Below are 24,923 nucleotides of genomic sequence, written 5' to 3' on the forward strand. Positions count from 1 at the left end.
TTATTTGTTCAAGAGGGACAGTGTATAAAGGAACATTTATATAAAAAAATGTAAATGTACCCAATTGTAGCCAAAAGGCTAGTTTCTATTGGCAGCCCCCCGGCCGGAAGGAGCAAGGCCATGCACCTAAAAAAACACAGTAAAAATCAAAAACACAAGCAGGTAAGTCTAAAGTACAATATCCTGATAACCACATAAATTCATCATAATTGACCTCCTAATAATCACATAATCAAATTTATCATCATCCTATTAATCAAATAAAATTATTCATCATCAATACAATATACAATGTCCTGATAATCACATAAAATATACATATGTAAGCTACATATGTAATATAGCCCCGCCCCCCCCCCCCTGTTTGTTTACGTAAACTTACATAAACTATATTAGCAAACTATTTGAGTTGTAAATGTGAAAGCCAGTTTGTTTGCACTGTAGATGTGGAGTTTCCTATTTACGACGGTCCTTGAATGTGTTATCTAACCTCCTCCATGACGTCATCATTGAGGGACATATAGGGGTGAAAGGTAGCCCGGTTGTGTTTCCCAGACAAAACTAACACCGGCAAAATGATGAACGTCAACAGATTTTTCTCCTTGTCCAAGTCTCTTCAGGTGGGGAAGAGGATAAAGCTGTGTAACACGACACACGCTGTGAGAGAAGAACTCAGTCTGCAGCAGCGGAGGTGTTTTAAAACTCAGTCCAGACAGCTCGCTTATGCCAAGGATCTGTTCCTCGGTCAGGTGAACAAGGTAACGTTTGTGTTCATGTAACTAACACAGAGCACAGCTGCTTCAGGAAGAGACACTACTGTTGACACTAGAGTACTTTATGTCAGTATAGTCGAGTTTTATTACATAGACTAGTTTAAAATGTAACTGTTTCACTCAACTCATGTTCTGTGTCACCAGTTAGGCTATATACTCACCTGTCACTGTTACGTATTTTTCTTAAGTGAATCTTATTCTGTAAATTATGCGATATGAAACTTGGTTTTTAAAGGACAAGCTCACAGTTTTTAACGTGTGTCTGAAAACGCCATATACACTGACTGGCTGGTTTATTATGTACACCTGTCCAATCTAATTCAATCCAATACTACAGTCTACATTTATGAAGTTTATACACTTTCAGTTTCTCTTGACATTATGTTTATTACTGAGGTCATAGTGGTGTATTAGGGTGCATTATATTGAATGGTGTTCCTAATATTTTTGTCAACTTAACATACATGAGAGGGGCAAAATATTAGGAATACCATTCAATATAATGCCCTCCAGTACATAACAACCACTAGAGCTGTTGTATTGGATTGAATTAGATTGCACAGGCGAACCCAATGAAGAGGCCACTGACTGCAGATGCTCAAAATTGAACATTTAAGCATGTTTTCTTTACCATTAATGCATTGTGTTTGGTGATTCATCAGATTCTGTGACCTGCAGTGTTGGTTAGGATAAGAATATCAGAATCTGTTTGATTTGAGTCACAGTGTAACACTGCAAGCATTCCACCTTTTCATACTGACCATTTGAAGATCCCTTCATAATGCACTTACAATGTAACATCCACAGTTCTGCTTCTGTTCAAAAACATATTTAAAGGTTTAATTTGAAGCTACTAGCTTTTTGTTACTAAGGGAAACACAAAGAGGGAATTTGATGCTAAAAAGTCTGTACATGTGTCAGATATCACTTGATATGACTAACTCTGACTGCTGAAGCCTTATATAAGCTCCACATCTACTTTTAAATGACTGTGTGTACACACTGAGGATTTTGCCCTCACTTCCATTGAAAGCACATTTGAAGGAGATGTTTTAATAGTCGGTATGGACAAGAGGATCAAAATGGACACCTGACTGTTACTTGAAAAACTTTGAACCTACCCTTTTCAATATGCCTGTATTATTTTCATATTATGCTAGTGATTGGATTATCTATATAGGACCTTCTTTGATGTCTCTGCGTCTTGGATCATATCTGTACTCAAGTGCTGATCAGTATGACACTTTCACCTTTCACACAGATGTCCTCTTGATTATATATACTTCAGTTCTATTTATACAGTTGACATTATGTCAGACCTGGATTAGAATTAGTGATGCTGTTTAGAGCCCTGCATTTAAAAAAATATTGTTTTCTGTAACAATTGATGGTGTCCTATAGTATTTTCTATAGTATCAAACAGAGAGATGAATGTGGATGTATTGCAGCAGGGTCTGTACAGGGTTAGACAGACACTCTACAACTTCAACATGAACTGAACTGAAGTGATTCACCACACTCTAAATCAATGCTACTGCTTACTGTCATTTAATTACCTCAGATTACTCCCAGCTGTTTAATATATTATGTGTCTCAGCCGGTCAGCAGGTGGAACAACCGCTCACTGCACACATTGTAAGTGCATTATGAAGAGTCAGCATGAACAGGAGGAATGATTATGGCGAGAAACACCCTGTGTGAATGTTGATCTGGGCACCTGACTGTTGTTTTAAGACAGACTTTCAAAAAATTGTGAAATTGTCCTTAAAGGCTGGAATGATATTTCAGTGATTATGTAATGTGAGGTAATGTGTTGACACATGGGTAAACCTCCTCTATCAGTCTGATCTCATTGACTATGTAAACATGCACATAATATTCAGTTTTTGCCCTTATTCTGAAACAAATATCTGTATATCTGTTTAAATAACTAATGAAAAGAAATATTCTTGTTTACATGCAGCCTTGCATAATCTGATTACTGTGATGTAAAACCACTGTCATGGTGGTTTTACATCACAGCAGGATAGCCGTAGGATATAAATTATATCATGTATTTGACATCCTAAAGCTATGTCCTAAACATAAGTAAACAGCTTCTGTAAACATGATTAACAGTTGTTAAGCCAATTGTAAACATCTGCAACACTCTAGCCTGCTATACAGCCATGTTGAAACTGCACAGAGTAACACTAAACGTACAGTTAGGCTGTAGGCCTCGGTAAACAGAAGTAGACCGCTAGCTTATTGAATGCTCTAAAGGCTTGACTGCATATATAACTAAGAACTGCTCACTACAGGTCAGTGTATTTCCTTCCGTCCTGAGGCAATGGATCGTCAGTTTGACTGTGTTGTACTACAGGAGTGTGCATGTGGTGGTTTTTATTCTTATGTAGGGACACACATGGGTGGTAGCAGAGGCCAAGGACTGATATCATGCAGTCATTGGAACAGCTGGATTTTAAGGGTAGTTGCCATGATGTTGGGGAACAAAAAAATATCCAATATCGAGATTGGCTGATAATGTTATATGTACATAATATTTTATATATTTTGATACAGTGATCCCTCAAATTTGGTTATCAAACACTTGTGAGATATGTAATGGAGGCCATTATAGTTTACAGTTTAACTGTATAAAATTAAATCAGTGCTGAAACAGTAAACTTCACTGGGAATTTAATCATGATTAGCTTTGAATTAAAAAAACACAGAACAAAAAGAGAAAAAACACATTCATATATGATTTCAATTAAGTTAAATAATCAAATATACATAAAATACTGCCTATATAACTTTAAAAAGTATATATCTGCACACATTTGCACATACCGATATAGCTGTGATAGGTCAATATCAGCCGATGATATCATCTGACCGATATATCAACTGGGCTTTACTTCTGGATGGATCTATACATTAAAACAAATGTAGTGATTTCAAGTTCCCAGATTTAACACAGTGAATATGAGTAAGTCATGATGTCAGCTATCCATTTAGCTATCAGTAGTCGTCCTCACTCATGTTGACCTAGAGTCCTGGATGAAGGGTTGGCCTCATGTTGACTCACTGTGGTAGAATCTGTCTCCTCAGATCACATCTCATCATCCTGCGCCGCGTCCACCACGATGTTGTCAGTAACCAACAAAGTAGCTGAGTCTGATGCAGGTCTGCTCCCATCAGTTAGAAATGTAAACACATGCTACATTAAATCAAAGTAACTTCAATAGTCACAGTGCATGTAACCTACAACAAGTGCAAGACAAATGTATTAGTATAGCACATTTCAACAACAAAACAATTCAAAGTCTGTGTGTCTGTGTGTGAGAGGTACAGTAATGTTTATACAGTATATCCCACTCCTTCCACTGTTGATTTAGTGGTTATAGAGCAATTCTTATGCGGACCCAGAGGAGCTGTTAAAAAGAAATGCAAAAGAGAACAGAGCTGAGTCTCTGCTGTATAGATGTAAACTTGTCAGTACCTGATAAAGCAACAAAACTTCATTTGTCTCATAGGACAGGAGATCTCACAACTCAGGTGACAGGAAGATGAAATTTCATGTGCATAGTACTACATGGACCCACACAGTAAAGTGACTCATTAACATTTACACATTTATCTGTTTACTCACTCACTGATACCTCTCTTCATCTGTCCCCTGATGGCTGTTACAGTTTATGAACATATCCACACACCATTTAAAAAAAAAAACGTTTAGCTAAACAAGCCAGCTGGATACACAGGTGTCTTTTTTTTCCCCCTTTTGCTTACCTTCATCATCATCTGGTCCATTTGGGGAGTTGATCGCATCCTCGTCACCAGGGCCGGTGAATCCCATGTTGACGCTGTTCTTGGACTGTTTTACAGAGGCCCTTATGTGTCGTTCATCTCATTAAAATATAGAAAAGTGGAACATCTGGAGCCAGTTTGTGCTTATTTGCGTCACGTTTTCGACTTGTTCAACAGTGCCAACAAAGCGTCCTTCCTTCATGGTTCAGCATGAAAGAAGGACCTTGAAAAGGTTGGCATTACAATATATTTGCGTATATCCAAAAACCTGTTGATATCCAAGTCTTTCATAATGGTTAAAAGTAGGATTGTTTCTACTTTTTGACCAGAAATGTGGGCTTTGAAATGTATCTTCTATCCTATCTTTGCAGACTGTTGGCTAGTTGGTGTGTTGACAGCACACAGAGCTGACCTTAAACAGGCAAGAGGCCATGTCTAGCAAACTGCAGTAAAAACTCCAACTGAATGCACTTCCCAATGCACTGTATGTCCAAAGAATATTCCTAAAACCAAAATAAAGTCGGCATATCCCACATGTCTTAATCAGAAATGCTACATTCTGAATAAGGCCTAATTCTGAATATCCAATGCGGTTAACATAACCCGTATCAAATTCAGACTATCGTCATGCTGTGAATAGTATCAGAATATTAGCGTGCATGTCTTGAACCCCATGTTTTGGGTTTCATTTTGACATGCAGTTACTCTCCACACAGTTTGTGACAGCGTCTTAAGTAGACTTTACACAATATCAGGAGGAGAGGGTGTAGAGGAGGACATTTTTGCATCTCTTTTGTCCATGTTGTCCTCACAGTTCGAGTGATGTCAACAGTAAATCGGCTTAAATTGGATAAAGAACATTTCCTTTTCAAACGTGGGAACTCTTTCACTAAGAGCTTGAATTTCTACTTTGGAGAACTCTTGAGTTTTGAGATTAACCACTTTGTGTGAACACTCCCAGCTACATTTTGCATTCCTAAGTATGACTGTGATTCAGACCACTGGGAACTATTCATTTAGCTTTTACAACCATTCCACATTAAAACACCACCATGTTTACAGTTTTTGTTAAGATATAATCAGTTCAGGTTCAATGGACGCCTCAAAAAAGGCCAATTGAGGGGTAAAGTAATGGCTTAACGACTCTCTACTTCTCTGTAGCAATGGAAGTAAATTAAGCCTTGAAGGATGTTGCAAACAATTCCTACAGCTGTCCCAACTGTCCCAGATTTCTTCCAAATCATCTACTTGTATAAAGTCATGGTGGAGGAAGTGTGATGGTCTGGGGCCCTTAAACTGGACCCAGAGTTGGTGACTTGTAAACTGTGACTGACTACCACAGCACCCTGCAGAGCAATGCAGTCTCCACTTGTCTACATTTAGCTGGTCAGAGGTTTAACCACCCAGCAAGCTATTGACCTAAAACATACATCCAGACTGTCTAAAGAAGAAGATAGGCTTGTTTGGGGTGTACTGGACAGACTGGTGACAGTGTTGGCAAGAATTTTCTGAACAATGTTTGATTCTCCATTGAAAGAATACAATGGTTTATATTTTTTATCTCAATTTATTTATTTGTCGTACATTGAGACATTAAACTATGTAAATTCCCCTAGAACTGTTCAATAGAAATGTTCTAAAACGTCTGACCAGTGTATTTGTACCTTACATGACCTTTCCATTCATTACCACAGAGTACATATTGCAGACAAATATGTGTCTCTGTTGATGGTTCATCTGCTTTTCCTACAGTCATATTGTACAGGCTGTGACATGAGGGAGGTGGACAGCAGGATGAACTAATTATAAAAGCTGTAATTCTGTCATGGGCTGCTTTAAAGATCACAGAAATGGAAAAATAACGAACATATTTTGAGAATCGAATTGAGATTGTGTCAGTTATGGAAGGTGACATTAATCTAACTGATTCCTGAATGGAATTTGTCTTGGAATCTTCCATATTTCATATGGAATCAAGTGTAGAGACTGTTTTTAGGGATTGATTAATTGATTGATTGTTGATTGATTGATTGATTGAATTAGCAGTTGATGGATATATATGTCAAATCAGGCATTTCAGGCCCATGTCTAAGATATATGGGTGATGCATTGGCAAACATTAAAAGCCAAGTTAAACTGCCAGTAAATCTGTTAAACTAAGTGAAAAATCAAGGCAGTTTTCAGTTGGATGCTTCAGTAATGAGATGCTTCAGACTGGTTGGTTACATTAACAAAACATCAGCTTCTGAAAACCCCTGTGCTCTTGTCACAGTGTCCAGTGTACTTTGGTATTTCTTATGACTGATTACACTGGATTATTGCATCTGTACACAGATGTAGAGAGCCTTTATTGGCTGTAAACTGCTGCTGATTGATGGGTGTTTTTCAGTAGTTTGCTTTTTTTCCCCCTCCAGGCTGAGGTCTTCCCTTATCCAGAAATTGGAAATGAAGAAGTGGACGAGATCAACCAGCTTGTTGCACCAGTGGAAAAATTCTTCAGTGAAGAAGGTGAGAGAGATCTGGAGAATTCAAGACATAAAGAGAACAACACTTGTCTGGTTTCATATAGTGGTTTTAAAAGTCAGAAGAAAAGAAAATACATGTATACAGACACATACATAGGGAAGTAAAGCCAAAGTCAACAAAACACAAGGGTTAATTGGGATGTATTAAAGTCTTATAGTCTGTTGCCACTGTGTGTCTGGATGAACTGATGAGGACAGACTGGTGTTTGTGATTTCAGTCGACTCATCGAGGATTGACCGAGAAGCCAAAATCCCTCCAGAGACATTGAATGGGTTGAAAGAGCTTGGGCTGTTTGGAGTCCAGATTCCTGAAGAGTATGGTAAGATGCTTGTGACCTCAACTTTTCAAATATCCAACACACACAGATTTAGTTTTCATTAAATGTACTCGATGACAATAGTTGTCAAAAACACTTTGCATGTTATCTGTGGGTTCTAGATGTTACAGTAGATGTTTGTTTGACTCTGGGGTTCCATGGTTACCACATTAAAACTAAAACAGTGATGTCAGCAAAAAATTGCAAGCGATTTTAATAAGGAACTGTAACAATGCTGTTCCATGTTTAACACATTTATTATAAATTATATCTTTATACCATTACCAAAATCAATAATTACTATCATGTTGTATTCAAGAAGATTTAAAATTAGTGATTGAGACTATAAACTCATTAAGAAAGTGTTTACTGAAGTAATTTCAATTCAATCAGGTTTCGTTGTGTAACCAGTATAGTCGCCCCCTGCTGGCCATTTGAAAGAATGCAGTTTTTAAGGCACTTCAGCAACGGCTTCATTTTTCAGACCAGGACCTATGCACTTGATCCGTTTGATCAGAGAAATAGTGTGGAACCATTGGGCTGGGAAACCAACTGTATATCTTGTCACCATGTGCTATACCATCCTTAACCCCACAGGGTACCTTTGATGACATGGAGACTGCAGTTTATGTGATGGAGACAGTCTGACTCAAATAAGAGGATATCTTTCAGGATAATAAACATCCATGCCACCATAACTGTTTAGTTAGACTACTTTGTGACTTAGTTTAAAGTGAGAAAATGTTTATTTTTTCATCACAGGGGGTCTCGGATTGTCCAACACCATGTATGCACGACTGGCAGAGATCACCTCATTAGATGGCTCTATCGCTGTAACATTGGCTGCCCATCAGGCCATTGGACTAAAGGTAAAGATAAAATTATGTTACACAGTTGCACATGGTTGATCATCTTGGGAGTATGATAACATGTGGGGGCGTTTCCTATGATTCGCTAACAGCTGTTTGGTGTTTCAGGGGATTCTGATAGCAGGGAGTGAAGAACAGAAGCAGAAGTATTTGCCCAAATTGGCCTCAGGAGAACACATAGCAGCTTTCTGTCTGACAGAGCCTGGAAGGTAAAGGCACTCATTTACATGTTGTTGACAGTTTCCCCCTGAAGCCAGAGACATGCATGCTTCTCCGTACAAGATAAGGTGTTTTGGGTAGATCAGTTTACCTACAGCTCTGCTAGAACAGTTTGTTTACAAGTTTGTCAACAACAAACAAAGTGAATAAACGTTTGCATGCAGGATTTCTCACATACACATTATGCATCACCACGACGCCTTTAAACATGTTTGAATGAATTTTCTTTACTTACAAAACATTTTCAGTGCTTATTATTTGAGAGTGTCTACAACCGTGTTTGCTGGATTGAATTAATTACAAATCCAGAAGTCCTGGAGGGAAACCAGATGCAGTCTGATAGAAACCTGTAGCTCAGGATTTGTTATCCATAGTCCAGATTTTAATCTAATCCAGTTAATTATTAATCCATTTAACTCAACATGAGGATATGCTTTGTGACCTAGACTACTGTATGTTTGAGTAGTCCAGTTATAATATCTTAAGGGGACACCTGCCAGCCAGTCAGAAATTAGCACTTTCCATTGCCAGGGTGAAATTGTGACAGAATCTATACTTTATGTCCCTGTATATGGTAGGATTAGCTTCACTTATACTCAGTTGGTTAATTTCAGTGGAAGCGATGCAGCCTCTATTCAGACCCGAGCAACGCTGTCAGAAGATGGAAAACATTACCTGATCAACGGCTCGAAGGTGAGATGAATCAAGTCCACAAATGTTTGATCTGGGCTTCAAATGTACATCGTAAAATCCTCTGACATCATTCAATTTGCCTTGAACTCTAAAGATCCCCTGTCTTTCAATGTGTTTCATCAGATTTGGATTTCAAACGGAGGGATGGCTGATATTATGACAGTGTTTGCGAGGACAGAGGTGGTTGTAGATGGCGTGAAGAAAGATAAGATCTCTGCCTTTATCGTGGAGAGGGCTTTCGGGGGAATCACTAGCGGCAAGCCTGAGGACAAACTTGGCATCCGGGGCTCCAACAGTAAGCCTGCCATGATTTTGGACAACAGTCCAAACACTCAGAACAGTCTTGGTAGAGTTTGTGTCCTTTCCTGTCCGTTTGTAATCTAACTTTTTGTCTTTTTTCAGCTTGTGAAGTGTCCTATGAGAACGTCCCAGTGCCACTGGAGAATGTAATCGGAGAAATAGGTGGTGGATTCAAGGTAAGTTTTATACTGTCCTAAACACAAACTATTGTACATGGCCATTATCTGTAAGGTTGTGTTGGTTTTAACAAGTTTTTCTATGTCTGGGACAGATTGCCATGAACATCCTCAACTCAGGGAGATTCAGTATGGGTAGTTCTTCTGCTGGAATGATAAAAAAGCTGATAGGTAAAAACCCCTACAGATCAAGTGAGATAACTGATTAAGAATTAAAGGTTGAGTTTTGTGGAATTTCTTCTGTTTGACATTATCTCTCTCTGGCTTGTTGTAGAGTTGACCGCTGAGTACGCTGCAACCAGGAAGCAGTTTAACAAAAGCCTGAGTGAATTTGGTATGATTCAGGTACGTTCCACTTTCCCCTAGAGTCTAGTGAATAATCACCTCAATTCAGTCTGCACAGAAGTGACTAAGGTGTGTGATTGCGTCTGTACTGTAGGAGAAGTTTGCACTGATGACCATTAATGCCTTTGTGATGGAGAGCATGGCATACCTGACAGCAGGAATGATGGACAAACCAGGACTTCCAGACTGTTCCATAGAGGCCGCCATGGTCAAGGTTAGACACGTTTGTTATCAAACCCTGTTCATCTTAAACCAGTATAAAACCAAAAAATTCTCATGATGTGTATTCTCTATCATCTGTGCAGGTGTTCAGCTCAGAGGGAGGCTGGATTTGTGTGAGTGAAGCTCTTCAGGTCCTTGGAGGTCTGGGTTATACAAAGAACTACCCCTTCGAGCGCTATGTCAGGGACTGTCGTATCCTGCCTATCTTTGAGGTACTGAGAACATGACGAGTTTACATTCTTTAATTAGGTTCAAATTATCCATGTTGGGTTTTTTCATGACTGACTAAGTTTTAATAGAGCTTAAAATCAAGCAAATATTAAGAAGTTATATTAAAAGGGGTTCAGACAGGGCTGTGCCTATAACTGCCCACCAGGGGGCACATCTAACTTTGGAAATCAAGATCTTTACATGGATTTACTTGGTGAGGGTTAGGGTTTCTGGCTGTTTAGAGTGAGAGAAGTGAGCAGACCTGCAGTTTATCAGCCAATCATGATGTTGTCTATCAATCATAATCAGTCTAATTCACTTTTTTTTACCAAGAAAATGTATGTTTTCTCTTTCCCTGTTGCTTTTATTGATTGGGAAATTTTGAACTCTTGTAAATTTCTAACTTCAGATGTGGTTTGGAACTTTATAGGCTCCATTGCCACATGTGGGATAATAAACATGAAATCATAAACATGCTATTTATAGATTCTCTTGTCTGTTTTCAGGGGACCAATGAAATTTTGAGGATGTACATCGCTCTCACTGGAATGCAATATGCTGGAAAAGTCCTCACAGGGAAAATAAAGTAAGAATAAGAATCTTTTCCGTTTGTGAATAATATTCTATTGTTTGTTTGTTTTTGTTCTCTTTCCTAAATTACATAACAGTACTATTCCTTAAATGCTCACTTGGGGTCACAGTACGAGAAGAGTAGGAAACCAGAAGTGTTCTTGTATTGATTGACAGTTTGTGTGTTCCCACCACTGATTTTGGCTTCTTGATTGGTTAGAAAGGTGAGGCTTGCTTAAAAATCTGAGAAGGGAAACATAGATTGTGCTTTAATATTGTTGTTGTTTTTAGTATTTTTTAAAGGTGAGTACTGGATACTTTGGGCTACTTGAACTGTACAATAAGCTGAAGAAAATGCCTATTACTGTAAACTGTAGAGCTAAGGCAAACTTCAGAGTTGATCATCTGATAACCTTTCGCATCACACATAATTAGTTTCATTGTTAATACAAACATACTGATAGGTTCAGCTTTAAATGTTATGTTTCTGTAGTCTTACAGGCTGCATCACAGGTAAAAAATGGAATGAATCTGTTTGTCTAGTTCCCTGAAATCCATCACAAGCTTTTGTAATTCATTGAAAACTTCCAGGATGTGCTTTAGTCTCTCAGACTTGTCTCTGTTCTGCCTCCAGGGAAATGAAGAAGGGAAATATTGGTCTGGCTATGGGCATGTTAAGCAAGAAATTGAAAAGCTCAATGGGAGGTTCAGTGGACTATGGCTTGACAGGAAAAGATGGAGTGGTTCATCCCAGCTTGGCAGTAAGAATTTCCTTTTAAATCTTATGAGATATATTTTGTGCACATAGATACAACATATTAGCTTTTTTTTCTAGAGGCTCAGCTGTTTTCTGTTTACAGGAAAGTGCAAAGAAATTTGAACAGAACGCGAACTCCTTTGGATCGACTGTGGAGAGCCTGCTGTACAGATATGGAAAGGTAACATTTGATTGATTTTACATTCTGGAAAAAAAAACAGCTGCTCAAGTGTTTCTCATTCTTCTCAACAAAATTCCCATTTGTCACAAATGTCTGAATGTCTGGTAGCAAGAGATGTGTTCTTCTCTTCTAATCACTGTTTCTGAAGTGGTGTTCATGTGTTAGACAGCTGCTCCAAAGTGTTCTTCTCTATTCCCATCATTCTATGTGACTATGCTTTTGTAATCACAGTTTTTCAAAGAAGCTATAAAAATCTTGGAAACAGGCAGTTTTCCCAATCCCCACTTCATGTATCAGTTGACTCCCTTTTGATCCAGTACATGAGAAGTGACCTCAGAGGGGTTTAATCACACTGCAGTGTTCAGTGTTCCAGAGAGGAAGACCTTTTATCAGATCACTTAAAAATGCTCAAACACAAAGAAATATAATAATAATAAGATAAATGGCATTAAAATAAGCATTAACAGTTTAGGCTGGGACTACACAACCTTTTATTAGAAAATTGGGACCCAATTGTCAGTAAAGACTGCTGCTTGCCTTAATATTCAAATAGATCTACATCTAGTTTCACATAATACCAAGTCTAGCAATGCTGCCGCATTTCTGGCTCAGGTTCCTGTCAAGTCAGGAACCTTTGCTGTATGTAATTCCCCATCTCTCATTTCCTTCATCTCCTTACTTTCAACTCTCTAATAAAGGCAAATATGACAAAAATGTACTGGGCCAATTACATTAAACAGGAATTCTGCACTTATGTTTGCTCTTGAATGTCACTGTAACAATCTGTGTATTGCATGGGTGTAAGGAAACCATTATGTAGGGCGTCTTGGTGGCTGCAGCGCCCCAGGTTAATAATAATAGCAATTTTATTTATATAGCATTTTGAAAAACAACGTTACCAAGTGGTTTCCATATAAAATACAACATAAAAAGAGCTACATTTATAGTTCTGACATGGAAAACAGGCAGCGATCAAGATTATGAAATAAGATCATAAGGCAGTAAAACCAACAATAGATAAAAACCTGGAAATAGTGATAAAAAAAAGTGATGAGGAATGCAGTCAGTAAAAACTATAACAAAGCCTTTGCATAAAAGTGAGTCTTAAGAAGATGAAAGTGATTCTGCTTGCCTGAGATACTCAGGCAGAGAGTTCCACAATTGAGGGGCCCGGACTGAAAAGGCCCTGGTCCTCCTTGGTAAGAAGGACTCTTGTCTGAGGATCTTAGGCAGCGTGAAAATAATCTTGAAAAATATAATCTGTTTATAGGTATAGTTCATTGGTAAGTCATCCCAGCCTAAAATAATAGTTCTGGTTTATTACAGCATTAATTGTATTTTCATAGATTTGGCCATAGTTTGAATCAGTTACTAGACTGGACACCTGCTAAATTCCACCCACTGTGAGTTCAGATTTGATCTTAGAAGTGAGTCATGAAGATTGAAACCTGCCAGAGAAGAGCATCCATCGCCCACTAACTTCAACACTAAATCTTTAAGGCCCAGATGATAGTTGCGGTGTTGTTGTGGTCACTGTCAGGACATCTCCGAACACAAGAATCCATTTGCCACAACTTAAAAGCAAAATCCAAACTGTCTTCTAAGCCGCAGTGAGAAGGTAATCAAAATCAGAGTTTAGTCTTTTGAACAGAAACCACCAACACTGGAAGATCAGCCAGGAGCAGATTCGCTTCTTTGCTGATGACGTCAGTGTTTACAGGAAAAAGGATTTGATAAATCACAAAATGATTCGCAGTGATGTTTTTTTTTGATTTTTTTTAGAAGTAAAGATAGCACTAGACATTCCTGAGGTTGGAAATAAAAAGCTGATGATTTGAAGTGTCCTGATTTGTGTCCGTTAACATTGTCAGACGATAGTGGATGAACAGCTCGTCCTGAAGAGAGTAGCAGATGTGCTGATCAACCTCTACGCAATGACAGCCGTCCTGTCCAGAGCCAGCCGCTCCATCAGCATCGGCCTCAGGAATCACGACCACGAGGTGTGTATATACATCCTCTCTGTCTCACACACACACACACACACACACACATACATGCATACATACACCAAACCTTTCATTTAGACCTGGAAATTGGGCCAAGAGGAATCAAGAAGAAATACATCTGATTGTAATCTTTTCTTAACCATTATCAGCTTTTTTTATTTAGTCACATATATAAAGTGACAATTATTCCAAAGCAGTTCCAAAGAGCAAGAGAAGAGGAAGTATGTTTAAAGGCACTAAGCCTCAACACACCTGGGATTAACTTGCATATTGAATATAGGTCTCTGTTTTTGGTAATTAAATCACTTTTCTATTTATCTGATGGGATCATTACACACATCATTCCCTCCTGAGAGAGCTGCAGCATTGGCACAGAGCCCAAGACAAGTTTCCTAATATGTGGGATAATAAAGTTTATCTTGAATCATGATCTTATATGAAATACAGCAAGATTTGCATGTAGGTGCAACTGAAGCATCATTTATTGGTGCTCCGATGTATTAATTATGAAGAGAGGTGAAGACACGTTTTGTCATTACAATATTTTAAGTTCACTTAGAAAGGAAAAGCTAGGTTTATAGAAATGTTAATGTGGTTAATGTTGAACTGTATATGCAGTAGCCCAGCTGGCCCATAGCCCTTGTACTACAGTGGCCAAACCACCAAGTGTGAGGTTGTGAGGAAGGGTGTGGTTCTATTTAAATTAAATGAGAAAGATTGTTGTGTTGTTTTTTTGCTTTTTTCCCTTTTCAAATAACGACAACGACCAAGACCAACAAGATTTAGGAAAATAAATGAGGTAATGGAAGCTTCCTTTATAATCAGATCAACATTATCCAGCATAAATGATCAATACAGATACGAAAAGTGTAACAATAAAATAAAATTAAAAAATAATCTAGTATTAATTGAAGAGTCTATCTTGCCCTCTTTTCCAGGCTTTTGACACAAAACTTGCAAGCTTTAAATGCATCAAAATTAAATATACATTCCATTTTTTGCTCATCAGAAAGCCAAAATATTTCAGGATTCAGTCGAGCCATTTGTTTGAACATTAACTCTCTTAAATCATCATAAAGTGGACAGTACATAAGATTTCACTTTTCCACTTCACCAAGATAACTAAACTAAAGATCTTTGGGTAGATAACTGAGTGGTAGCATTATGGATAGGAATGATGATCCATTAATTATGCCTTGGCATTAAGCAGTCATTGGTAGGCCTGTCACAAAATTATGTTCTCGACTTATCGTACATTATCATTCCTCACTGTGTACGTCCTGAGTGGAGACTGCAGAAGAATTAAAGGTAAATAACTCTGTCCCCAACCATAATGACAGCCTGTGTTTTTACACAAGTATAGCACCCCCTCTTTCATTATTATACTATTATGTTATCATTATATTAGTGGCATAAAATGATCTTGTTGATTATTTCTGAGACAATATATCGTCCAACAAAAGTAGCTGTCGTGACAGGTCTAGTCATTGGTTCTCCACTGGGGAGGTATAGATTAATACATGCCAAATACATGTTATCACTACAATTCACAAGAGCTTTATATTTATATCTTCAAAAGAAACTTGACTTACTTACTTTAGAAAACTTAATTAAAATGTTTTAATGAAGCCCTATCAGGGTCAAGATCCAAATTTTATTGGTGGGCCAAATTGAGCCCATTTGCCACTACTTACCTAACCCCCACTACACATGAATACACTGCCTGTCCATATCATAATCTAAAGCTCCTCCCACCTGCTTCATGTTTAATGTGTTCTGTGGTTGGATCTATAAATGTATTCCATTAACATGCTACTGTATAAGTGTTTAGGAGCTGCATTGCATATGGGTGTTAATAATAAAGCCATAGACAGCAGTTAAGTTGCTGCTTTGAATTCCAATGTAATTATCCAGAAGGGAGGTCACATCTCCATTTAAGTGCATTTATCAGACTTAATAAAACACACATTGCTATCTAATTAGATTGGGCTGTTTTTCTCTCAGTGCAGGAAGTATCCTGCTAGTAATTAAAGCGGCAGCGTGTCACAACATGTTGTCACCTCTAATTACGTTTGCTTTTTTGTGGGTTTTTTGTGGCAGCCATGTTTTTAAAAAGATTCTTATCCTTATTTGTTTTGACCTTTTGTCAACCTCATCAGTAGCTGCCTAAATTATCTAATATTTTCCAGGTATGCATTCCATTTTTTTCAGTCAGTGCAGTATTTTAGCAGATGTGTCTGTAATGCTCCTAAATGTCACTCCTCTGTATTTATTCCTCTAAACAGTTTTTTTTTAAAGGAGGAGATTTGGGTGGAGCAGGATGCAGGATGATTCTGTGTATAATCAGAAATGGTGATGAAGAGCCAAACAAATACTCCACACAGAGACATAAACAAGGCAGGGGAGGCTTTCAATGATCCTATTTAGCAACACTGTGCTGTGTTTCAGATGGGAAGTCTAGTTCTCCTCCTGCTTCTCTCCACTGTGGGTTAATAATAATCATCATTTCTACATTTCTACACTGTGAACTTTTCAAAAAGTTTCTTTATGTTTGCCTGTTTGAATAGTCTGAACTATATCCATGATGAGAGAAAGTGTTAATCTGACATATTTTTGTAAATCAATCAATCCAACTTTATACAGCAGCTTTCATACAGGTTAATGTAGTTCAAAGTGCTTCACAGTTGATTGACAGGCTGATAATAAGACAGAATAAGTGACAATATAAAGAAAAGGAATACAAATGATGAGAGAAAAACAAATTACAAATTGAGACCAATGCACACAAGAGAAAATAAGTGATAAAAATGTTTAGAAAATTAAATTGAAATAAAGTAAAATAAATAAAAGAAAAAAGGTTAAAATGTATTAAAAAGACAACAAATTAAAAAGAAATGAAAGACTATAAAAAATAATAAAAGCTGGACTAAAACTAGGTTTAAAAAAAGAGAATAAAAGACAAAAGAGACTTTATAGAACGATAATAAAATAAAGTAGAGCAAAATGTTAAAACATCCAAACAAACAGAATAAAAATAGAATAAAAAAGACTATAAACAATTCTTAATGAAGAATTGATTAAAACATTACAGGGATGAGTTATAACACTGATGTTTCCAGTTGTGTTTGCAGATGAAAGCAGAGCTAACAAAATGTGATTACATGGTGATGTTTGGTGCTCTCAGCTGCTCGCCCGCATCATATTCAGTCTTCATTCCTCTCTTTTACTGTCATGCTGGTGTCACAAAGGGTTTTGATGGATGTCACTGTTTTTTGTAGGTGCTGCTGGCAAACACCTTCTGCAGCGACGTTCACTTCAAGAACAATTACTTGATGGCTCAGTTGCAAAAACGTAAGTTCAACACACACACACACACACACACACACACACACACACACACACACACGAAAAAAACTCACACAAAAAAACGTAATTGAGAACAGCCTCGTGCCTTTTTCTTTTCTTTTCTTTCTTTTTTTTTTTTTAACTGCATCTCAGTACAAAAGACTTGCATGTGTTGCGGAATTTCCCTGCTGAACCTCACATACCAACACTCAAGACCCCCCCCCCTCCTCCTCCTCCTCCCCACTGCTTTTGATTTTCACACTGTGCGCATTTTTTAAATTACCTACATGTAATCCAGCATTAACCCCCGTGACATGATCCAGACACATGAGAATGTTGCTTTTTAAATGAATGAAAGCGGCTCCTTTTTTTTTTTTTATTCTTTTTTTTCTTTTTTTCAAATTCAAATTTCAATCCGTTCCAGACTCTCCTGAGAACAACGATGCCAGCATCAAGAAGATCGCCAAGGAGGTCCTGGACAACAGAGCTTACATCTGCTCTCACCCTCTAGAAAGAACATACTGAGCTTGCTCCCCATCTGAATATAATACGGTGACTCCTCTATTCTGATTGGACGGTACGGGCAGGTCCAATCCACAGTGATTTGTATCAGCACTAACTTTGAAAGCAGTCCATTTTTAACATTATTTGTACAGTTGATCAATAAATTAAAGGATTAGTTCTTGTATTATATTAGACATGCCTTCAAAGATAGCAATGATTGGATAATGAGATTTAATATGAAGTTTTATCCAAAGTGCTCCTTATCTTCAGAACTGTAATGAAATATTGCGCAACCACATCATGTGATACCGATGCTAGTTTTATTGCTTGTGAGGCTATTTGGTATACAAAGGACAGTCTTTGTGGATTTTGGCTTCTACAATGCTCCTGAAGGGCTGGACGGTTGACGAGCGTGTCTTCATATCGGGGGCACGCTCCCGAAAAGTGAAGATGCTCTTTTCCTCATCCGTCAGAGGCGATGCCGTCCGCTTGTAAAGGAATGAGTGCTGCTTGCAGAATCCCCTGTAAGAAGCAGTGGAACACATCAGGTCAAAGCAAAAATAATGCAGCTTTAGTTTTTTTTTTTCTCTAATTTCTTTTAAATAAAGGTTTAAGTTGAAACCGACATGTAGTGGTGCTTGTTGTACAGAGACGTGTGTCTGATGATGGAGTTGTCTTTGCTGCTGAGGCTGCAGGCCGTACAGGGGCCCGGAGCCAGAGCCACGCTCTCCTTTTCCTCTGCTTTGTCTTTACCCAGGTTCATCACAGACAGCTGAGGGAAAGGCTGCAACATAAAACACAGCAGTTGTCTCGCAGTCTGCAGTCAAATGTTACCAAAAGCATGACAAACAAACAAAACAAAAAAAAGCACAGTAAAAAATATAGACTTTATAGCTACATTTATTTATTTTGTCATTTTATTTATTTATTTTTGCTGTTTTGTGGCAGCAAAACAAACAGAACACGGTGTTATTTAAAGTTGGTATTGTAAACATGTTAGCAAACTATTTACACATCTGGCAACATCCTGTTTCTATTCATCTGTAGCCTTAATATTCACTCTCCTTTTAGCTCTATTTTGGTCTCCACCAAACTCCTGAGAAAAATGTTTCACTACGTTCATCACAGAGTCATCTTTGTCAGCCAGTCCACTGTTTTAATGCTGAGCAGGTAATGTACGAGCGTGTCTACAGACAGTTTATTAGAGCTTTTTTGCTGAGAAGGGTTCAGGAAAAATACATGTGAACTTAAAACAGTTAAGATGCAGACTGTTAAACCAAAGTTTTAACACACTACAAGGCTGCATAGAGCTGTGTGACCCCTTTTATATAACATGTAGTCAATTGACCTATTCTGTTTGTATTTATCAGTGCAGCTTTGAGATCTTTCACAAATTATTATATTATATTATGTGAAATAGGTGGGCCTCATTTGAAATAAGTTGATGTCACAGACTTCCACACACCAATCAAGATTTAGTGACACTTGAATCAGAACCTGATGACAGTTTGTTGTCAAATCCAAATCTCAAACCACACCCACACAGTCCCAGTGAACTATTATTATTAAATTAATTTTTTGAATGTTAATAATATATTAAAACCTAAAATTGTTTTTGTAACTTTGCTTGTAGCTCAAGGTTTAAAGTGTTGTTGTTGATGTTTTTTTAGAGGCTTAAATGTAGTAATATGCACCATGAAGGCATGTAGTATCTGCTGAAGTAATACATATCTCCAAACTTGATTTGGGCACATACCTTCAAGATAGAGCCTCAAGATTCGATAATATAGCAAGAACCACATTAAAGCTTTCATATGAGTTTATATTGTTATTTAGAGCAGTGGTTCTCAAACCTTTTCACCTCTAGGATCCCTAAACTGACACAAATTAGACCACAGGCCCACATTAGGATTAGCATTAAGATTTTGTCTCAGGATCACTAATAGGATAAGATTTTTGCCTTTTAGGTAGTTTATTACAGGAAGTGTATGAAACCCATGATAGTCATAAATTCTGTCATCGTGTTGATGGATGGAATTTCAGTGAGGAAAAAAAATATTTCCTTTTTGCTGGGGACCTCCTAAAGGACTGCTTGGGGAGTCCCAGGACCCCACTTTGAGAACTACTACTTAAGCGCATCATACCAAATTCATTTTCAAAAGTACCACAAACCAGCTGACACTATGAGCCTGAAGCTGCTGGAGTTGAGGAGTAAGTAATCCATCCAATATTATTTGATCTGAACTATTAATATTAAACAATGACAGTATAATGATAGTAATACTGTAAGATTCATCTGTGGATTTCTAGAAGTCATTCAACATTAAGACAAAAACTTCATCAGATCATGTTCCACTGTCACAAATGTGTGTGTCTCCATTATATCTTCTCTAGTGAACATACCTTCAGCCTCATGCCTGGTTTCCTCAGTGAATACTTCTGGGGCTCATCTTTCAGTATATTATGAATCTTTCCTGAGTTTCCTCCCATGTGACACTTGAACTCGGGGACTGTGTTGTTGCCTTGTGGGTTGATGTTACCGCCGCCAGGAAGCATCTTCCTCAGCCAGCGACTGTACTGAACTCTGGCAGCATCCATCTGCTCCTGCTGGAGAGGCTCTCCTGGGGATCCAGATCACACCCACCGTTCATACAAATTCATCGGGGCGAGAGACAGTTATTCTTCACAGGAGGGTTGGATGTTTACAAGACATTTTTTTGTTCGATGCTGATACCATTGAGGTTCCTCCCACACCAAATTTATTCTCCAGTGTGGTGTGGGAGTGTATTACTCAGCAGCCAAGATTGATACTGGCCCAAATATTCTCCATCTGGAGCTTCAATCAAAACATATCAATATTGGCCTTTAATACTACATAGTCCAGACAGTTATAGGAAAATATCCCATTTTGGATAGACTGTTAAATTCACTGCATTGCTCATGATAGTTACAGCCTGGTCCTTCCCTGCCATCACACACTGTTTGTTCCCTTGTTAATGTTATTTCCATACTCAATATGAAATGCCCACACAGCTTGTGTGGCAGCAAACCAATGGAGGGAGATGACTGTTTAATATGACTTGGCATGGCTGAATCCAAACTGTTACAAAATTGAAATGTGGCCTAAAACAGACAGTGGTTTTATATGTTGACCTATGTGATATTTCAACTCATTGTGAAAGAATTTTTATGTGAATGCAGAATATGTGAAGAATGAATATCTAAGGTGCGGCCTTGACCAAGCTCTGCACAGCAGGGATTGGAGAGTAATGATATCAACTTCGAACTTTTTCCTTTTTCCCCATAAGACTTTTTAAAAGGGGCATGGTGGTCAGCAAACAGCCTAATTTAAAATATTTATAAAACCAAACTCATTAAATTAAGGAAATTAAGTTTTGAGTAACCAGACCTATGTATGTAACTCAGTTCACAAATCTCCTTTAAACCTTTGTGCAAAAGCAAGATAGTTCCATGAAACTGAGGTCTGAAAGGAAAAATCAAGCATTGAGAATATAACACAAATGTTGCCTTCTGTTGTGAATGTTTAAAACTATTTCTGAGTGCTGTGTTGTGGTTTTTGTTACACTAACTGGCTCCATTTGCGGCTGTTTATTTCTATCTGGCAACCTGCTGGCATGCTGGGATGTATCGTCTGCTGGATTCATAGCATCTTAATCACTACAAGCAAGTAATTCATACATCTATGATCCAAAATTTATAGCTTTAAGAGTTCGAAATGAGTAGAAATGAGTCACTTACCACTTTTTCTAATGTAATTTTGGGTTTTCCACCACTGAAGGATACAAATATGGAAAAACCATATTGCAGCCATGAAGCACAGCTTGTCATGTGGCTTACAGTAAGTGACACCTTATGATTGCATGACATTGTGGTATATGGCTATATGGCAGCTGTTGGTGCAGAAATTGCTATCTCCTCTAGGATTGATTTGTCCTTGTTTGCCTGCTGAACTCCAGTATAAATTGTGTGTGAGTCTACAAAAAAGGCCTCGCTCTTTGAATCTGATGGACTGAGACCAAGTTCTGAAATACAGCTGATTTCTAAGAATGCTACAAAGAAAATATCTCAATGGGACATCTGTCTGTAGCTTAATATAGTCCATACCGGCCAGGTGAATAGTGATAGGAGGGGTGTGGAAGAAAGGGGAAGGTTGGTTGTAGAGCTGAAAGTCCTGATAGCGTTGGCTCCAGGCCCATATGTCCCGTGGAAGTGTGGGCCTCAACGTGTTGGCATGTAAGATGTTCTCTCTCCACGGCTGGAAGCACAGCAAACAGTAGTATTATCAGATTAACCCTCTACTGTTACAAACACATGCTATCACTGGATACCTCTGGAGAATAACCAGATGCTCCCGATGATGCTTTCGCTGTCACGAAGACAATAAATTATTGTGCAGCCAAGCCAACTGAAACCAATAGCAAGATTAATGTTATTAGTCACGTCGTATTATACGCTACTCTATATGTTGTCCAAACAGCAGGTTATAGAAAAGGAGACGGAGTAAGAAAATAGCCATAAAAATGTTATCCATGTGCTAAGATTCATGGGAATGCCAATAAACAGAACATTAAGGTGAAACCCCGATCAAGAATGACATCACCTTCCTGAGTTCTTCTACCCGGGCCTCATCTGGGTGTCTTGGGTGAACTTTGGACTTGTCACTGCTCATGCTTGTCAGCCAAATAGTAGAAGGTGCGCTAGAGTCATTTTTAGATGTCACATCTCCTGGTTCCAATGTAGCGCTGAGATACTGCTGACTGTAGGTGAACCTCCGTCCTGGAAACTGAGAAGATGGATGTTCATTTATCTTCTCTTCTATCTTAAATGAACAGACCAAAACAAACCAATGAGTTAATTCTTCTAAAAAAGCTTGCCTGTGTAGCCAAAGCATGATTTAGTTTCTTCCTTATTGTTACCCAGAAACTATTAATTAATGAGCCACACTGTTGAATTAGGTGATATATACCTTCAATACCATTAACACGGCCTGTGCTGTTTATTTTGAGTTAATCCTACTTAAACCACCCTGCTGCTGAAAATTCTCACTACAGCACCAAATGTGTGTTAATCCACGACTGAAAATGGCCCCCAACAACTATTTCCTCCTGTTTGAGTAATAACTACATTGCCCCAGATGTTTAAGGATGTTTAAAGTGAAGGAGGTCAGAAAGTATTGGAGGCACTGACACATTGTTAACGCCTGTCTTATTCTTCAACTTGATATTTGTGCTGACAGAAGCTAAATACTGGTATAGATTTTCGGATGCATTCATCCATATATTGGTTTCCATTATTGTCTGTATGGTCCAAAGGTCTCTAGTTCACTCTTCACGTTTGAATTTGACTTGTTTCATCAATCACAATAAAAATCAATCATTTTGAAGCTCCATTATCATTATGTGGTAATACAGTTTCAGTACAGATTGATTTGAACAGACTTAACTCTCTTAACCTCAAAGATTTTGTAACTTTGATAAAAAAATATGCATGCATGAATGGAAATCAGAGAGCCACCAAGCTATGCCCTCATAAATCAAGATGTACTACATAGTCCTGTTTCCATTAAGGAAGTGAAGGTAAAATTTAGGAGGCAGGAACTTTAGAGGAACGTCTTCTCACTCAGTCCTTGTATAGGACCTTGATTGGACCCATTGGACTCTGGAGTTGACGTAATCATTCTGCAACTGTTTCGATCGTTGTGTAATTGTTTCATTTGACACTTTCTGTTGATGTCACCCATTTTGAGTATACAGAGTCAGCACCGAGTCAACTTCACGCCCCACCCAGGAATTTATTTGGGCTGCAGGGAGTACATACCCCGAGGCAGGGACTTGTTTTACCCCCATAAAAGTTCCAACAGATTGTTCCTCGGGGGCGGTTCCTGCTATGTATACAAGTGCAATGGTCACGGCCCTGTAAAATTACCCTGAAGTTCCTGCAGTGGAAACAGCCTTTATATCTATACTAAAGCACTGTACATCATACCCTACGCTCATCAAACCTTGGCCATCATTTTGCATAGCTCTTCCTTGGCTTGCTCTTTTGAGTTGAAGGTCTGGATGCTGTAGAGGTGTGCAGGTCCGCCTGCATTGTGGTCCACCTTTAACACAGCAGCCTCTGGCTTCTTCAGCTGCTCACTGTCCTCTTGCACCTTTTGAATATTTTCCTGGAATATAAGGAAAGGCGTGAGTGGCTCTGTTAACAAATCAGATTCCACAGAGCCATTTAGATTCTACAGACCTGGATGAAGTCCTTGTTCAGTTTGAGTGGCTTCTGCTGGATTTTGTTTTTCCATTTAATGTACTCGCCGTTGTATGCATCAAGAGCTGCATGTCTTTTCATGCGGACGGGCAAAGAGGGCACGTCCATTCCAGTGTTTGCATTGACAATTTGTTCCCATTGCTCAGCATTTGTGCCATATTCCTTAATCATGCTGAGAATCATGTCATCTGAGGGGAAGAGGTTGTACTGCACCACATCTTTGAGCTCCCGAACTTGACAAAGCTGGCTTAACCTGCAAACACAAAACATCCCTCTCAGTTTCAATGGTGGTCATTTAGTACACATTTATTAAATTTAAACATTGCCTTTTATGTTAAGGGGTAGCTTTCAAAAGATTCATGCAAGACCATACCAGTGTTTCAGCTGCTCAACTACAAATCACTTACACTTCAATTGGACAAAATTATCTGGAATATTTTTTTCCCCCAAAGTTTCTTATTGTATCTCACAAACTTTATTACCAGTTGTGACATTTGAGCAACCTGGACAGCTGAGCAAATTCTGAAGAAGACTGTGAGATACAGATGAAAGCCACAAAGTAAAAATAGACCTTGAATTAAGATTATTTTGTCAAGCTACCATTTTTTCAAGAACCAACTTTTGCACAAAAGTGTACTGATTTTGTATAGTGATTATTTGTGTTGACCATTATGTCTTCTGCACTTCTTGAACTTGGGAACAGTCTGTGTTCTAGATTGTTCTAACCAGTCAAATAGCCATTTGTTTACATTAATTTCCTTATAGATTGAAAACCAATTAGCAAATGTGTGGAACTTCCTTGAGTTGAGAAATCCACCACAGTGGAACATAGGACAT

At 38.3% G+C, this 24,923-nt stretch overlaps 1 protein-coding gene across 1 annotated transcript; it reads left to right on the forward strand.

Annotated features, from left to right (window-relative positions):
• Positions 1 to 528: 528 nt before the first annotated feature.
• On the forward strand, positions 529 to 18,571 carry acad9 (acyl-CoA dehydrogenase family, member 9). The gene is made up of 18 exons (XM_053315335.1): positions 529 to 758; positions 6,980 to 7,073; positions 7,309 to 7,410; positions 8,170 to 8,276; positions 8,385 to 8,485; positions 9,110 to 9,188; positions 9,312 to 9,483; positions 9,591 to 9,664; positions 9,760 to 9,835; positions 9,939 to 10,009; positions 10,104 to 10,223; positions 10,315 to 10,443; positions 10,948 to 11,027; positions 11,646 to 11,772; positions 11,872 to 11,949; positions 13,821 to 13,949; positions 17,234 to 17,306; positions 17,725 to 18,571. The coding sequence occupies exons 1-18, from the start codon at positions 576 to 578 to the stop codon at positions 17,823 to 17,825; spliced, it is 1,896 nt and encodes a 631-aa protein (XP_053171310.1). The 5' UTR covers positions 529 to 575; the 3' UTR covers positions 17,826 to 18,571.
• The last annotated feature ends 6,352 nt before the right edge of the window (positions 18,572 to 24,923 follow it).

This window comes from Scomber japonicus, chromosome 3, assembly GCF_027409825.1.
Source record: "Scomber japonicus isolate fScoJap1 chromosome 3, fScoJap1.pri, whole genome shotgun sequence".
NCBI classification, from domain to species: domain Eukaryota; kingdom Metazoa; phylum Chordata; class Actinopteri; order Scombriformes; family Scombridae; genus Scomber; species Scomber japonicus.

Coding starts and splice junctions, on each gene's coding strand:
- acad9 (XM_053315335.1), top strand. CDS start 576: ATGATGAACGTCAACAGATTTTTCTCCTTGTCCAAGTCTCTTCAGGTG. Junction 8,486..9,109: donor TGTCTGACAGAGCCTGGAAG/GTAAAGGCACTC, acceptor GGTTAATTTCAG/TGGAAGCGATGCAGCCTCTA. Junction 9,836..9,938: donor AATGATAAAAAAGCTGATAG/GTAAAAACCCCT, acceptor GGCTTGTTGTAG/AGTTGACCGCTGAGTACGCT.